This window comes from Aotus nancymaae, unplaced genomic scaffold (genome assembly GCF_030222135.1).
Source record: "Aotus nancymaae isolate 86718 unplaced genomic scaffold, 86718_ANA_hifiasm-v0.15.2.pri h1tg000014l, whole genome shotgun sequence".
Classification (NCBI taxonomy): domain Eukaryota; kingdom Metazoa; phylum Chordata; class Mammalia; order Primates; family Aotidae; genus Aotus; species Aotus nancymaae.
The window spans coordinates 36695218-36713433 of NW_026988425.1; the positions used below are offsets into that span (position 1 = coordinate 36695218).

An 18216-nucleotide genomic window follows, 5' to 3' on the forward strand; every position below is an offset into this window, starting at 1 on the left:
CTGGACTTGAATATTGGCCTGCCTTGCTAGGTTGGGGAAGTTTTCCTGGATAATATCCTGGAGAGTATTTTCCAGCTTGGATGCATTCTCTTCGTCACATTCAGGTACCCCTATCAAACGTAGATTAGGTCTTTTCACATAGTCCCATATTTCTTGTTGACTTTGTTCATTCCTTTTTACCCTGTTTTCTCTAATCTTGCCTTCTCGTTTTATTTCATTGAGTTGATCTTCGACCTGTGATATCCTTTCTTCTGCTTGGTCAATTCGGCTGTTGAAACTTGTGCATGCTTCGCGAAGTTCTTGTGTTGTGTTTTTCAGCTCCATCAATTCACTCATATTCCTCTCTAAGTTGTCCATTCTCGTTAGCATTTTGTCAAATCTTTTTTCAAGGTTCTTAGTTTCTTTGCATTGGGTTAGAACATGTTCTTTTAGCTCACGAAAGTTTCTTATTATCCACTTTCTGAAAGCTGATTCTGTCATTTCCTCACACTCATTCTCCATCCAGTCTTGTTCTCTTGCTAGTGGGGAGTTGTGCTCCCTTGTAGGAGGAGAAGTGTTCTGATTTTGGGTGTTTTCATCCTTTTTACATTGGTTTCTTCCCATCTTTGTGGATTTATCCGCCTATCGTCTTTGTAGTTGCTGTCTTTCTGATTTTGGTAGTTTTAAGTCTGCAGCAGCAGAACTCATAAACCCCCTTTTTCTTCCCTCCCGATGTTCTGTCCTGGGGATTTAGGGAGTTATGATTTTCTGCTCTCTTGTTGTTGCTTTCCCTGCCCTCAAGGTGGCAGCCTAGTCACACTCAGCCTGTAGAGGCTTCGCTGAGCTGCTGTTGGCTCCGCCCAGCTTCCTTGTGAACTTCCCTGTAGTCCTGTTTATGTGGGCGTAGTTAGAACTGCTTCCGCTATGATGTCCCGCCCCTGTAGTGATGGAGTCTCTGTAGTGGCGGGTTACCTTGGTTACGGCAAATTGCCCTAGGAACTGCAGGGTGTGTCCTAATGGAGGACGCCCCTCCCCCACAGAGCTGGACCGACCCGAGTTCAGTTGTGTTTCCTGAGGTGCTTTCTTTGCCCAGGAGTCTCCTGTCTTTACTCCCTGTTTCAGCTCCCCTTGCTGGCTTACCGGGGACTCGGTTTCACTCACTCTGCAGGAGGAGCCACTTCCCTTGCCTCAGGGCACAGGCCGAGCGGTTGCACCAGTCAAACCAGCTGAGCTGGCGACCTCTGGGGCTCTTTCCCCTGTGAATCTCCTGGTCTGTGGGCAGTAAAAATCCGCTGCCCAGTGAGCCGTTGCTGAAGCGGCGGCTCTGAGATTCGTGGCGCGTTTTTGCCTGGGGAATCTCCTGGCTTGACTCCCTGTTTCAGCTCCCCTTGCTGGCTTACAGAGGACTCGGTCGCACTCACTCTGCAGAAGGAGCCGCTGCTCCCTGCCTCAGGGTGCAGGCCTAGCGGCGGCCGCGCCACTCAAGCCAGCAGCGCTGGAGACCCGTGGTGCTCTTCCCCCTGTGAATCTCCTGGTCTGTGGGCAGTAAATATCCGTCTGGAAATGTGGTGTCCACTCACCCTCTGCGCTTTCTCTCGGAGCTGCATTCGTGAGTTCCTCCTAATCGGCCATCTTGGATCCAGTCCCCTATTGTGATTTTAATTTGCATTTCTGAAATGACTAGTGATGTTAAGGATCTTTTCATATACTATTTATCATCTGTTTCTCTTCCTTGATGAAGTGTCTATAAAAATCTTTTGCCCATTTTAAATTTTGGGTTCTTTTTCTTATTGTTGAATTTTGAGAGCTTTTTAGATATTCTGAATACAAGTTAACACAAGCGTGGGTTTTTAAGAAGAGTCTGGCTTTCTTGGTTTCTCTACCTTGCTGCTGCTTTCACCATGTAATCTCTTTGCACTTGCCTGCTCCTCTTCTGCTTTTCGCTATGCAGGCATGAGGTCTTCACCAGGAGCCAAGCAGATGCTGGCACCATGCTTCTTGTACTTCCTAGCCTGCAGAACTATAAACTAGATAAACCTCTTTTCTCCCAGGCATACATATTCATTATAGCAACACAAAATGACTAACACAGTTTAATTTACCAATATTTTTAGGGATTGATTTAAGAAACCTTTGCCTTACCCAAGGTGGTAGATACTGTCCTTCACAATTTTAAGTTTTACAACTAGATCTATGAATTATTTAAATTAGCTTTTATACGTATGTAGGATGAGATATGACTCAAAGTTGATTTTTTTGCATATGGATATTTAGTTGTTTTAGTACTATTTGTATCTGAGAATTATACAGCCTTCCCCCTATTAAATATATTCTGTATTGCTTACTTGGCTCTTACATCTGTTTGCTATGCTTCTCAAAAATGTAAGTACAAAAAGTTGAAGAATACCACATTTGTCTTTTCGTTCTACCCTCAACTCTGCAATAGTGGATATAAATTTTGATAATCAGCTTTTTAAATAACTGAATGTCAGAAATATCAGATGATACTTTAGAATTATGATATAAAAGGCCACACACAAACATAAAGTGTCATTATTTGACTTGTTCTTCATTTCTAAAAATGGGATCATAATTCCAACAGTAAGGGTTTTTGAGGATTAAATGAGATTAGGGATATAAACATATCTAGGATAATACTTGGAGAACATAGTAGGCACTCAATAAATACTAGGTCTTTTCTGCTCCTCTTCTTAGACCATAAATAAAATATCAAAACTAGTAAGTTCAACAGATATTTCCATTTATTTCAGTGGTATATTAACAGATTGAGATAGTTTTCACAATAAGGGAAAGGGAAAGAAAGCAGTTCACCTAGAAGTACAAATTTATCCAGCATCTGATAGTGACTAATTACACTATGATTTTATGGCTCCAATTCTCTGAATCTATGCCTAAAAAATGGATGCTAAAGTGCTAGGCCATTAGATATCTGTCAAAACACTTTATGCTGAAGAATACATATTTTGAAACTTGGAGTGAGATCTGGTCTTGTAAAATTAAAACTGTGTTTCATAAAACGATTTAAAAATAGAAGAAGTATCTGCCTGGGCCTTTCTGGATGTACAATGAAAACATCCAGAAGACAAGAAAATGACACAGGTGGGATCATTACATTGCCCCAGGCACAAATGCTTTCTGTCTTAAAATTTTGAATTCTTTCCAGATAAAAGTTCTAAACTTTCTGGCATCTGCTGCATAAATGCATCAGAGTTTGGCAGAGGTAAAGGGAAGCATTAATTTTGCATGGAAATCACTTTAGAGATCTTGGTTTAATTTCTCTTGAAGGACTACATAAGCAACTTGAGTGATATAAAAGTCTAAAACTTGCAGCCTTGCTTGGCAGAATGAATCTAACAAGGAAAACCTTCTATTAAAAAATGCCCGAATATTAAGATATTGAAGTTCACAGAAATGGGAAGATGTTCTAACTTCTATATAAAACCCACAGTAATTTTTATAAATACTTGAGACACAATTTTTATAAATGTACACAGTAATTGCACTGAGAATACTGTTGCATTTAGGAGAAATTTATTTGATTCATGTTTTCTACTTACAGTTAAGTTATGAGGTTCTGGAACAAACTCAGAATACTCATTCAATCAAAGGGTTTGGAAAAATAAAAAGGCCTTATGAAATCTAGAGTTAGAGTTAGGAATGAATGCTACAATAAATAACCACTTTCACCCTTACATTTATGGCCAATTGACTTTCCACAAAAATGCCAAAATAATTCAATGTAGAAAGATGAGTCTTTTCAACAAATAATGCTGGGATAACTGGTTATCTATATGTAAAAAGGTGAATTTGGGGTTGGGCGTGGAGGCTAAGGGTTGTAATCTCAGCACTTTGGGAGCCTGAGGCAGGTGGATCACCTGAGGTCAGGAGTTTGAGATCAGCCTGGCCAACATGGTGAAACCTCATCTCTACTAAAAATACAAAAAATTTGACAGGTATGGTGGTATGCAGCTGTAATCCCAGCTACTCAGGAGGCTGAGGCAGGAGAACCCCTTGAGCTTGGGAGGTGGAGATTGCAGTGAGTCGAGATAGCACCACTGAACTCCAACCTGGGTGACAGAGCAAGACTCCGTCTGGGGGATGGGGGAAAGGTGTCTTTGGAACTGTATACAATATAAAAATTAATTCAAAATAAGTCATAGATTTAAATGTAAAGGAAGTCATAAAAGAAAACATAGGAGTAAATTTATTTAACCTTGGTTTAGGCAGTGAGTTCTTAGATGCAACACCAAAGCACAAATGGTGAAAGAGGGAAAAAGATAAGTTAGACTTCATCAAAATTAAAAGTTTATGCCTTTCAGAAGATACTATCAAGAAAGTGAAAAGACCAGCCAGACGTGGAGAAAATATTTGCAGAACATGTATCTGATAAGATACTGATACCTAGAATATTTAAATAGCATCTACAATTCAATAAAAAGACAACCTTATTTTTTTTTTTTTTACTGCCAAGAACTTTATTTTTCCAATATAACCACTGTGCCATTACCACACCCTTTAAAATTAAGAATTTCTAAGATCAAATAATACCCAATATATATTCAGATTTCTCTAAAATATCTTTTTATACATCATTTGTATGTATCAAGGTCCTAACAAGGTACACACATTTAGTATTCTCTTAAGTCTCTTTTTACTTATTTACAGTCTCTCTTATTTTTTTAACTTTTTTTTTTTTAATTGCATTTTAGGTTTTGGGGTACATGTGAAAAACATGCAAGATTGTTGCATAGGTGCATACGTGGCAGTGTGATTTGCTGCCTTCCTCCCCTTCACCTATATCTGGCATTTCTCCCCATGCTATCTCTCCCCAACTCCCCACCCCCCGCTGTCCCCTCAAACAGACCCCAGTGTATATTTTTCCCCTCCCTGTGTCCATGTGTTCCCATTGTTCAACACCCATCTATGAGTGAGAACATGCGATGTTTGATTTTGTGTTCTTGTGTCAGTTTGCTGAGAATGATGGTTTCCAGGTTCATCCATATCTCTACAAAGGACGCGAACTCATCGTTTTTGATGGCTGCATAATATTCCATGGTGTATATGTGCCACATTTTCCCTGTCCAGTCTATCATCGATGGGCATTTGGGTTGGTTCCAGGTCTTTGCTATTGTAAACTGTGCTGCAATGAACATTCGTGTGCATGTGTCCTTATAGTAGAACAATTTATAATCCTTTGGATATATACCCAGTAATGGGATTGCTGGGTCAAATGGAATTTCTATTTCTAGGTCCTTGAGGAATCGCCACACTGTCTTCCACAATGGTTGAACTAATTTATACTCCCACCAACAGTGTAAAAGTGTTCCTACTTCTCCACATCCTGTCCAGCATCTGTTGTCTCCAGCTTTTTTAATGATCACCATTCTAACTGGCGTGAGATGGCATCTCAATGTAGTTTTGATTTGCATTTCTCTAATGACCAGTGATGATGAGCATTTTTTCATATGCTTGTTGGCCTCATGTATGTCTTCTTTTGTAAAGTATCTGCTCATATCCTTCGCCCATTTTTGAATGGGCTTGTTTGTTTTTTTCTTGTAAATCTGTTTTAGTTTGTTGTAAATTCTGGATATCAGCCCTTTGTCAGACGGGTAGGCTGCAAAAATTTTTTCCCATTCTGTTGGTTGCCGATTCACTCTAATGACTGTTTCTTTCACCGTGCAGAAGCTGTGGAGTTTGATTAGGTCCCATTTTTCTATTTTGACTTTTGTTGCCAATGCTTTTGGTGTTTTGGTCATGAAGTCCTTGCCTACGCCTGTGTCCTGAATGGTTTTGCCTAGGTTTCCTTCTAGGGTTTTTATGGTGTTAGGTCTTATGTTTAAGTCTTTAATCCATCTGGAGTTAATTTTAGTGTAAGGTGTCAGAAAGGGGTCCAGTTTCTGCTTTCTACATATGGCTAGCCAGTTTTCCCAACACCACTTATTGAACAGGGAATCCTTTCCCCATTGCTTGTTTTTATTAGGTTTGTCAAAGATAGGATGGTTGGAGATATGTTGTGTTGCCTTCGACGCCTCTGTTCTGTTCCATTGGTCTATATCTCTGTTTTGGTACCAGTACCATGCTGTTTTGATTACTGTAGTCTTGTAGTATAGTTTGATGTCTGGTAGTGTGATGCCTCCCACTTTGTTCTTTTTGCTTAGAATTGATTTGGCTATGCGGGCTCTCTTTTGGTTCCATATGAAGTTTAAGGTGGTTTTTTCCAGTTCTGTGAAGAAGGTCATTGGTAGCTTGATGGGGATAGCATTGAATCTGTAAATTACTTTGGGCAGTATGGCCATTTTCACGATATTGATTCTTCCTAACCATGAACATGGAATGTTTCTTCATCTGTTTGTGTCCTCTCTGATTTCGTTGAGCAGTGGTTTGTAGTTCTCCTTGAAGAGGTCCTTGACGTTCCTTGTTAGTTGTATTCCTAGGTATTTTATTCTCTTTGTAGCAATTGTGAATGGCAGTTCGTTCTTGATTTGGCTCTCTTTAAGTCTGTTATTGGTGTATAGGAATGCTTGTGATTTTTGCACATTGATTTTGTATCCTGAGACTTTGCTGAAGTTGCTTATCAGTTTCAGGAGATTTTGGGCTGAGACGATGGGTTCTTCTAGATATACAATCATGTCATCTGCAAATAGAGACAATTTGACTTCCTCTTTTCCTAATTGAATACCCTTTATTTCTTTTTCTTGCCTGATTGCTCTGGCTAGAACTTCCAGTACTATATTGAATAGGAGTGGTGAGAGAGGGCATCCTTGTCTAGTGCCAGATTTCAAAGGGAATGCTTCCAGTTTTTGCCCATTCAGTATGATATTGGCTGTTGGTTTGTCGTAAATAGCTTTTATTATTTTGAGATACGTTCTGTCAATACCTAGTTTATTGAAGGTTTTTAGCATAAAGGGCTGTTGAATTTTGTCGAAGGCCTTCTCTGCATCAATTGAGATAATCATGTGGTTTTTGTCTTTGATTCTGTTTATGTGGTGTATTACATTTATAGACTTGAGTATGTTGAACGAGCCTTGCATCCACGGGTTGAATCCTTCTTGATCATGGTGGATAAGCTTTTTGATGTGCTGTTGTAATCGGCTTGCCAGTATTTTATTGAAGATTTTTGCATCTATGTTCATCATGGATATTGGCCTTTAATTTTCTTTTCTTGTTGAGTCTCTGCTGGGTTTTGGCATTAGGATGATGTTGGTCTCATAAAATGATTTGGGAAGGATTCCCTCTTTTTGGATTATTTGGAATAGTTTCAGAAGGAATGGTACCAGTTCCTCTTTGTATGTCTGGTAGAATTTGGCTGTGAACCCATCTGGACCTGGGCTTTTTTTGGGTGGTAGGCTCTTAATTGCTGCCTCGACTTCAGACCTTGTTATTGGTCTATTCAGGGTTTCGACTTCTTCCTGGTTTAGGCTTGGGAGGAGGCAACTGTCCAGGAATTTATCCATTTCTTCCAGGTTTTCTAGTTTATGTGCATAGAGTTGTTTGTAATAATCTCTGATGATGGTTTGAATTTCTGTGGAATCTGTGGTGATATCCCCTTTATCATTTTTTATTGCATCTATTTGATTATTCTCTCTTTCCTTTTTTATTAATCTGGCTAATGGTCTATTTTATTGATCTTTTCAAAAAACCAGCTCCTGGATTTATTGATTTTTTGAAGGGTTTTTCGTGTCTCTATCTCCTTCAGTTCTGCTTTGATCTTAGTTATTTCTTGTCTTCTGCTAGGTTTTGAGTTTTTTTGATCTTGCTTCTCTAGCTCTTTCAATTTTGATGATAGGGTGTCAATTTTAGATCTCTCCTTTCTTCTCATGTGAGCACTTATTGCTATATATTTTCCTCTAGAGACTGCTTTAAATGTATCCCACAGATTCTGGTATGTGGTGTCTTCGTTCTCGTTGGTTTCGAAGAACATCTTTATTTCTGCCTTCATTTCATTGTTTATCCGTCAACATTCAAGAGAAAATTGTTCATTTTCCATGAAGCTATGCGGTTCTGGGTTGGTTTCTGAATTCTGAGTTCTACCTTGATTGCACTGTGGTCTGAGAGACTGTTTGTTATGGTTTCCGTTCTTTTGCATTTGCTGAGGAGTGATTTACTTCCAATTATGTGGTCAGTTTCAGAGTAGGTGTGATGTGGTGCTGAGAAGAATGTATATTCTGTGGATTTGGGGTGGAGAGTTCTGTAAATGTCTATTAGGTTTGCTTGTTCCAGGTCTGAGTTCAAGTCCTGGATATCCTTGTTAATTTTCTGTCTCGTTGATCTGTCTAATATTGACAATGGGGTGTTGAAGTCTCCCACTATTATTATGTGGGAGTCTAAGTCTCTTTGTAAGTCATTAAGAACTTGCCTTATGTATCTGGGTGCTCCTGTATTAGGTGCATATATATTTAGGATCGTTAGCTCTTCTTGTTGCATTGATCCTTTTACCATTATGTAATGTCCTTTGTCTCGTTTGATCTTTGTTGCTTTAAAGTCTATTTTATCAGAGATGAGAATTGCAACTCCTGCTTTTTTTTGCTCTCCATTTGCTTGGTGAATCTTCCTTCATCCCTTTATTTTGAATCTTTGTGTATCCTTGCATGTGAGATGGGTTTCCTGGATACAGCACACTGATGGGTTTTGGCTTTTTATCCAATTTGCCAGTCTGTGTCTTTTGATTGGGGCATTTAGTCCATTTACGTTTAGGGTTAGTAGTGTTACGTGTGAATTTGATCCCGCCATTCTGATGCTAGCTGGCTGTTTTGCCTGTTGGTTGATGCAGATTCTTCATTGTATTGATGCTCTTTACCATTTTGTGTGTTTTTGGAGTGGTTGGTACTGGTTGTTCTTTTCTATGTGTAGTGCCTCTTTCAGGAGTTCTTGTAAAGCCGGTCTGGTGGTGATGAAATCTCTGAGTACTTGCTTGTTCACAAAGGATTTTATTTTTCCTTCACTTATGAAGCTTAGTTTGGCTGGATATGAAATTCTGGGTTGAAAGTTCTTTTCTTTAAGGATGTTGAATACTGGCCCCTACTCTCTTCTGGCTTGTAGGGTTTCTGCTGAGAGATCCGATGTGAGTCTGATGGGCTTCCCTTTTTGGGTAACCTGACCTTTCTCTCTGGCTGCCCTTAGCATTTTCTCTTTCGTTTCTACCTTGGTGAATGTGATGATTATGTGCCTTGAGGTTGCTCTTCTAGAGGAATATCTTTGTGGTGTTCTCTGTATTTCCTGGACTTGAATATTGGCCTGCCTTGCCAGGTTGGGGAAGTTTTCCTGGATAATATCCTGAAGAGTATTTTCCAGCTTGGATGCATTCTCTTCGTCGCATTCAGGTACACTTATCAAACGTAGATTAGGTCTTTTCACATAGTCATATATTTCTTGTTGACTTTGTTCATTCCTTTTTACCTTGTTTTCTCTAATCTTGCCTTCTCGTTTTATTTCATTGAGTTGATCTTCAACCTCTGATATCCTTTCTTCTGCTTGGTCAATTCAACTGTTGAAACTTGTGCATGCTTTGCGAAGTTCTCGTGTTTTTCAGCTCCATCAATTCACTCATATTCCTCTCTAAGTTGTCCATTCTCGTTAGCATTTCGTCAAGTCTTTTTTCAAGGTTCTTGGTTTCTTTGCATTGGGTTAGAACATTTTCTTTTAGCTCATGGAAGTTTCTTCTTATCCACTTTCTGAAGGCTGATTCTGTCATTTCATCACACTCATTCTCCATCCAGTCTTGTTCCCTTGCTGGTGAGGAGTTGTGATCCCTTGTAGGAGGAGAGGTGTTCTGGTTTCGGGTGTTTTCATCCTTTTTGCGCTGGTTTCTTCCCATCTTTGTGGATTTATCCACCTGTCGACTTTGTAGTTGCTGATATTCTGAATTTGGTTAGTTTAAGTTTGCAGCAGCAGAACTCATAAACCCCCTTTTTTTTTCCCCAGGTGTTCTGTCCCAGGGAGTTAGGACTTTATGAGTTTCCGCTGTGCTGCTGCCGTTTTCCCTGCCCACAAGGAGGCAGCCTAGTCACTCTCAGCCTGCAGAGGCTTCGCTGAGCTGCTGTGGGATCCGCTCAGCTGCCTTGTGAACTTCCCTGCAGTCCTGTTTATATGGTTGTAGTTAGAGCTGCTTCCGCAATGTTGGCCCACCTCTGTAATCACGGACTTTCTCTGTAATGGCCTGTTGCCACAGCAACGACAGGCTGCCTCAGTAATGGCGGACACCCCTCCCCCACAGAGCTGGACCGTCCCAAAACTCTCAACCCAGAGCGTTTCCAATTGCTGTTTTTTTGTTTTTGTTTTTGTTTCTGTGGGGGTGGGACCAGCTGGGCCTGATCTCCTGGCTCCCTGCCTCAGAGCCTTTTATTTTTTCATTGAACGGTTGGCTCTCTACCAGGTGACCTGATCGCCTGTTGAATAGGTGCCGGGATCTGTGTGATTTCCTGTGCGGCAACCCACTGCGCCACTGAAACTGCGGCTCTGAGATTCGGGGCACTTTTTTTTTGCCCGGGAATCTCCTGGCCTGGCTCCCTGTTTCAGCTCCCCTTGCTGGCTAAGTGGGAACACAGTCCCATTTACTCTGCACTGGGAGCAGCTGCGCTGGCTGAAACCGCAGTTCTGTGATTCGTGGCACTTTTTTTGCCTGGGAATCTCCTGGCCTGGCTCCCTGTTTCAGCTCCCCTTGCTGGCTAAGTGGGGCACAGTCCCGTTTACTCTGCACCTGGAGCAGCTGCACCGGGGCGCAGGCAAAATAGCCACGCCGGGCAAAACAGCCGCGCAGGCGACACGTGGGGCTCCTCCGCCTGTGAATCTCCTGGTCTGTGGGCAATATAAATCTGTCTCGGAATGCAGCGTCCACTCACCCTCTGCACTTTCACTCGGAGCTGCAATCCTGAGCTGGATCTAACTGGCCATCTTCAAGAACCTAATTTTTTAAATGGGCAAAAGATTTGATTACCTATTTCACTAAAGAAAGTTATGTAAATGCCCAATAAGCACATAAAAAGATCCTTTCCATCCTTAGTCATAAAGGAAATGGAAATAAAAATCACAGTGGCATTTTCCATACCCACTAGAATGGTTATAATAAAAAAGACAATTAATACTGTTGATGAGGAGACAAAGAAAATAGAACTCTCACATATTACAGGTACAAATTTAAAAGGGTACAGCCACTCTAGAAAGCAGTTGGGAAGTTTAATAAAATATTAAACAAACCATTTTGTAACCCACAACTTTCTGGAATTTGTTTCTCTGTTCTAACAGTGCTTTTTTCTGTTTGTTTGTTTTTGTTTTTGGTAGAATCTTTTAGAGTTTTCTGTGTGTAATGTCATCAGTGAACAATTTCACTTCTTTCCTATTTGGATGAGTTTCATTTCTTTTTCTTTCCTAATAGACTCCAGTACTATGTTGAGTAGAAGTTGTCAAAGTGGGCATCCTTTTCTTGATGTTGATTTTAGAGAAAAAGCTATCAACTCTGCACCTTTGAGTATGATGTTGGCTGTGGGCTTATCACATATGGCCTTTAATGTATTGATATACATTCTTTCTATACCTATTTTGTTGAGCGCTTTTTTGAAAAATCATAAACAATGTTGAATTTTACAGATGCTTTTTTCTGAATCTATTGAGATATCATGTGGTTTCTGTTCTTTATTTTGTTACAGTAGTATATCGCATTTATTGATTGAACCATCCTGGCATCCCTGGGATAAATCCCACTTGATCATGGTGAATTATCTTTTTAATAAGCTTTTAGATTTGGTTTGCTAATATTTTTGGTGATGTTCTTTGCATCTTATGTTCACTAGGGATATTGTTCTGTAGCTTTCTTTTTTATGGTATCCTTATCTGGCTTTGGTATCAGGGCAATGCTCTTCTTGTAAAATAGAGTTAGAATTATTCCCTTTCTCTTCAACTTTTTTGGAATAGTTTGAGAAGAATTGATATTAATTCTTCTTTTACTCTTTGATAAAATTTATCAGTGAAGTCATCAGGTCCTGTGCTTTTTTTTTGTTGGTGAACTTCTTATTACTGATTCAGTCTCTTTACTTGTTATCGATCTGGTCACATTTTCTCCTTCCACACTAACAATAATCTATCTGAAAAAGAAAATAAGAAATTAAAGAAAATAATTTTATTTACAATAACTTTAAAAAATACATAGGAATAACTTTAACCAAGGAATTAACAGATCAGTACATTGAAAACTATTAGCCGGGCATGGTGGCTTACACCTTTAATCTCAGCACTTTGGGAGGCCAAGACAGGCAGATCACTTGAGGTCAGGAGTTTGAGACCAGCCTGCAACATGGTGAAACCCTGTCTCTACTAAAAATACAAAAATTAGCCAGGCGTGGTGGTGGTTGCCTGTAATCCCAGCTACTCAGGAAGCTGAAGTGGGAGAATTGCTTGAACCAGCGAGGCGGACGCTGCAGTGAGTGGAGATAGCACTACTGCACTCTAGCCTGGGTGACAGAGTGAGACTCTGTCTCAAAAAATAAAACAAAACTATCAAACATTGATGAAAGAAATTGAAAAAGACCCAAATAAATGGAAAGGTAGTTCATGTTCATGGATTAGAAAAATTAATATTGCAAAAATATCCAAATGATCCAGGTGATCTACAAATTTAATGCAATCTCTATCAAAACTCCAATGTCATTTTCCACAGAAATAGAAAAAAAAAAATTAATATGAAACCACAAAAGATCTCAAATTATAAGCAGTTATAAGCAAAAGGAACAAAGCTGGAGACATCAGACCCCCTGATTTCAAAATAAAATCTTTTATAATCAAAACAATATGGTACTGGCATAAAAACAGACATATCAACTAGTGGAACAGGATATAGTCTAGAAATAAACCCAGGTACTTTCAGTCCATTGATTTTTGACAAAGATGCCAAGAACACACAGTCTCTTTAATAAATGGTGTTGAAGAAACTGAATCTCCACATGCAGAAGAATGAAATTAGACCCTTATCTTATACCATGTCCAAAAATCAACTCAAGATGGATTAAAGAGTTAAACCTAAGACCTGAAATTGTAAAACAACTAGTAGAAAACAGGGAAAAACCTTTCCGACATTGGTCTCAGCTTAGATTTTTTATATATGACCCAAAAGCACAGGCAATAAAAGCAAAAACAGGCAGAAGGGATTGTGTAAAACTAAAAAGCTTCTAATAATCTTTGTCTTTCAGTTAGAATTTTTAGACCACTTCTAATTAATTTTATTATTGATGAGATTGAATTTACATCTGCTGTGTTGCTTTTTGTTCTGTAATTATCACGTTGCTTTGACTTCTTATCTTTTCCTGTTTTTGATAGAATTAATTTGTTTTCAGTGTATCTTCATTATTATGTATTGATTATAAAAAATGTGGTAGCAGCTGCTTTAGAGTGTGTAATATGCTACCTTAATATATCAAATTCTCTCATCAAGTAATATTGTACCATTTCAAGTATAGTATAAAACAACATATTTTTCTTTCTCTTCTCAATCTTTGTGCAAATGTTGTCATACATTTTACTTGAACATGGTTATAAAACTCACAGTACATTTTTTTTTTACAATGTTTGCTTTATATCAATTTATTTTTTAAGGAGAGAGAACATTTTTAAATGCATTTTACATTTACCTTTATTTTTACATTTGTAATATTCGTTTCTTTGTGTAGATTCAGATTTTCACTTTTGTCATATTTATTCTTCCTTAAGAATGTCTTTAACATTTATTTTAGTAGATGTCTGATGACAGTGAGTTGCCTTGACTTTTGTCCATTTGAAAAAATATTGAGTTCACCTTATTTTTAACATATATTTTGACTGACTATAGAATATTAGACTGACAATTAGTTTTTTTCTTTTAGAACTTTAAGGATGTTGTTCCATAGTAGTTTGGCTTGCATAGTTTCTGGCAAGAAATTGCTTACCTCATCTTTGCTTTTCTGTATTTTATGCTTTTGAAATTCTCCCTGTGGGTCATGTGGCTTTTGTTCTACCCTCTCTTACTGACAGTGCTCCTTTGCTTAGGACTGTGAATAGAATGGTGTTACTCCTCTGCTCCAGGACTAGGCTATTGTTGCTGGCAAAAGTTCAGAAACAGACACGTGGATTTCTACTTCTCCCCTAGATGAATGAGATCTTTGCTTGGGCTCTAGAGCAGGATATTATTCTTTTAACGACTTATTTTTTCGGTGTGTTTTCTGGTGTAAGTTAAAAACAGTGCATTAACACGTGTAAGTGATTTAAAAATTAACATGCCTATATAGGGGGCAGACGTTCAACAGTTTTGCTGATCGGGGGTAAAGTCAGAATAATTTGGAGACTACTTACTGCTTTAGACGGTCAGAATTAATAACTGATCAATTAGAAGTAGAATTTGCCTCTTCCTATTCAATTTGATGCCAACATGATTCAGATATTTTACTTTATTTCTATGAGTAACCTCATTTATAAAAAGAATCTTTTACAGTGCATGTCTTATTTTATTTTAAAATAATTATTAGATTTATGTGTCATAATGGTGAAGCAGTCTTTATAGACTCTTCCCTATTTTAAACCCTCACCACTCCCCCCCCCCCCGCTTTTTTTTTTTTAATAAATGAAAATCTCCTCATTCTTTTTAGGACTGTGAGGACGTGGGAGGTTGAAAATCCAAAGAAGCAAAAAAGTGTGTTTAAACCACGGACGATGCAGGGCAAAAAGGTCATTCCCACTACGTGCACATATAGTAGAGATGGAAACCTCATAGCAGCTGCCTGCCAGAATGGAAGCATACAGATCTGGGACCGAAATTTGACTGTAAGTTAAGGACACTTAAATCTTTTCTTAGAAGATGGCCACCTTACTAAGACAAACGTTAAAATATTATGAAGGTGAATTTCCTGAATTTAGACCTAATTTAAACTTCAGTGTTAGGTGATCAAACATTGATTGAGACTTTTGTAGTATACAGTATTTCAGCAAACATTTCAACTTCGTATTTTTCAGTACATATTATATTTTGTTTTTAAAATAAATTTACTCTTTTGGTATAAAATTTAAAAACCATAGTGCAGCTTATTATATGGCATCTCAGCTTATTTGATTTTGAAAGTGAAGTGTTTGATAGTAATATAAAACAAGAGTAAGCAGAAAAATGTGAAAAGTCCAAGATGAGCCATCAGTTGCTTTGCAGTTATTTTTCTAGTAATTTAAATAATATTTTAATATTCTATGACATTTCATTTAGATAGGTTTCAGGTTTTTTCTATACTGTTTTAGGTTATTAGTAGAATAAATGAAGTTTGGAATTGGAAGAAATGATAGAATCCATATAAATAATAAATACAAAAGCCCTTGGCAAATTCTGTCAATTACCAATAAGCTGTAAAAAGCTTCTTGTTTTATGTATGGATGGTAAAACAAAGATGTTTGTTAAGTGAAATGAGTCTAGACACCAGTGTTAAAATAAAATTCTACACAAATGTTATAATACAATTTAGATATCTTTATTTTATAAAAGTTTCTGGCCAAAATATTAATTCAGTGAATATTTAGTATGTACTATAAACTTGGCACTATTGTAGGCACGGATAATACTTATCAAAAATTCCTATCCTCATGGAGTTTTCATTCTAGTTAAATATATATGCATATATTCCACCTTTGTGTATAAAATATTTACTACATTTTGAAGGGGATCCCAGGAAACACAGTCGTTTTTTCAGGCAAATGTGTTGGAAGAAGATAAAAAAATGATAGACGGGAAAAGAATCCATACTAATAATGCTGAAAATATCTTTGGCTTTCTGTTTGTCAGATCTTTTTATTTCTGTTTTCATCTCCACTGTAAACCTCATAAAGCTTCATAACAGCATAGAGATCTTAAAAACTTCTTTGAATTATAAACTGAGTTTTACCCAAGCAGTAAATTTTTTAGTAACTGGCTTTCGTCATCTCTGGGTGCTGTTGACTTAAACACAGAAATTATAAAACATGAAGTTTTCTTGTGTAGCTTTAATAGTAGTGTTTTTTGTATAGTATATATGTATATGACTTTATCTTAGAACCCATATATTTTTGTAACGTTGAAACAGTTTTTAAAGATTTGTCTTCTGTATCTTGAATTAAGGATTATCTCTCCTATTTTCAGTTTTGTAGAAAACAAAGCCATTGGAATGCCACTTTCTAACAAATATCTCTTTAAGCCATTCAGCTACAGTCTTTGTTTTGTTAGAATGTATTTAATAAATTAATGTATAGTTTTTTATATAATATCTCATTTGTTATATTTTATTCATATTTTTACTTTTGCATACAAATGTGTGTCAACTGGAAACAAATCAAGTTGAAAAGAAAAACTTGCCAGCAGGAAACACAGCTTGATTTGAAAACAGATTTTAAAATAATTTTTCTTTCCTTTTTTTTGACAAAGTCTTGCTCTGTCACCCAGGCTGGAGTGCAGTGGCATGATCTCGGCTCACTGCAACCTCTGCCTCCCAGGTTCAAGCAATTCTCATGCCTCTCCTCCTTAGTAGTTGGGCTTACAGTTGTGTACCACCACACCCAGCTAGTTTGTGTATTTTTAGTAGAGACGGTGTTCCGCTATGTTGTCCAGGCTGGTCTCAAACTCCTGGCCTCAAAGATCCACCCTCGTTGGGCTCCCAAAGTGCTGGGATTACAGGTGTGAGCCATCACGCCCAGCCTGGATTTTTAAAAAATTTCTTAACTTTTTGTTTTCAGCAGGAAAAAAACCATCCATAGGGAAACACTAAAGCCGATGTGAGAATGCCCAATAGCAATAGTTTTTTCATGCAGTAGTTAAATAATTATATGACAGATAATGGTTAATCTGTGTTTTGTGATGGTATTAAGTAAAACTACCATAGTTGCCACCATTTAATCCTGGAATTTTGATTAGACCAACTTGAACTTTAGTAAATTAAACAAAACATATTTCTTTAGAAGTAAGATGTCTCTATTAATGATACATTTCTGTGTTCTCAAGAGCTTCCTTTACTCTAGAATTATATTGGTCAGTATGCTAGCCACTAGCCACATTTGACTACTTCAGTTTTTATTAAAGTAAAATACAATTAGAATTTCAGTTTCTCAATCACCTTGGCCACTTTTAGGTGCCCAGTAGCATTATGTGACCAGTGACTACTTATTGAACAATTTAGATCATTTCTATCATTGCAGAAAGTTCACTGGACATTGCTGTTTAAGAGGGGTGGTTGTTTTTTTTAGGTTCCTTTTATTCATATAATGATGATCAGCCTTTCATTTAGGAAGAAGGCCTCTTCATAAAAACTTGTGTGGATCTGGACTGCCTCCTTGGTTCTCTGTTTCCCATTCACCAGCGTAATTTGAGCAACAGCAAGGTGTCTGTTGCCTTGTTGGCATGATATGAGAGAGTGGGGCAGAATAGTAGGAGATGACATCGGAGTGGTAACAGCATGCATCCTGATTTTGCACATGTCGAACCCATCAGTCTGTAACACTCTTAATAGCTATTCATAAGGCATATTCTCTCACCTCTTTCAGTTCAGAGGACTGAAATTTTTTCTTAGCAAGACCTTCTCTGACCACACCATTTAAAATTGCCACCTTCTCCCTGCCAGTGGTAAGCTATACCCCTCTTATTTTCTTCCATAGTGCTGATCACTGTCTGACTTGCTATACTGTATGTTTTACTTTTTTTTTTTTTTAACTTTTGAGACAGACTCTCACTCTGTCACTCAGGCTAGAGTACTGTGGCATGATCACAGCTCACTGTGTCCCTGACCTCCCAGACTCAGTTGATCCTCCAGCTTCAGCCTCCTGAGTAGCTGAGACCGTGGGTGTGTGCCACCATGCCCATCTAATTTTCTTATTTTTTATAGAGATGGGGGTATCACTATATTGCCCAGGCTGGTCTTGAACTGCCTTGGCATCCCAAAGTGCAGGTATGACAGGCATGAACCACTGCACTTGACCCACTTTATTGGCTGTTTCCTTCCAGTAGGATATTGGCTGCATGCAGGAAAGGATTGCTGTCTGTTTTACTCCCTGCTGTATTCCCAGAGCAAAGACAGTACTTCGTATGTAGCAGACCTTCAATAACTGTTTGTCGAATGAATAAATGGATGTGTGTATTCTAAAATAGTAACATAAAATGAGATGGTCAGTTTACATCTAAGAATACATTTAAAAAATATTAGCATAAAAAACTATCCTAGTTATGTGAACACACAATGAGATAGAGTTGAGTAT

The 18216-nt window shown here is 38.1% G+C and overlaps 1 protein-coding gene across 3 annotated transcripts in view; it reads left to right on the forward strand.

The window, feature by feature from the left end:
* WDR70 (WD repeat domain 70) overlaps positions 1-18216 on the forward strand; it is a 362749-nt gene that overhangs the window by 206271 nt on the left and 138262 nt on the right. For all 3 annotated transcript variants that reach the window (XM_021671857.2, XM_012460014.2, XM_012460016.2), the window contains one exon: positions 14607-14781. In XM_021671857.2, coding sequence (XP_021527532.1) covers positions 14607-14781 — 175 coding nt within the window. The remainder of the gene's footprint in view (positions 1-14606; positions 14782-18216) is intronic.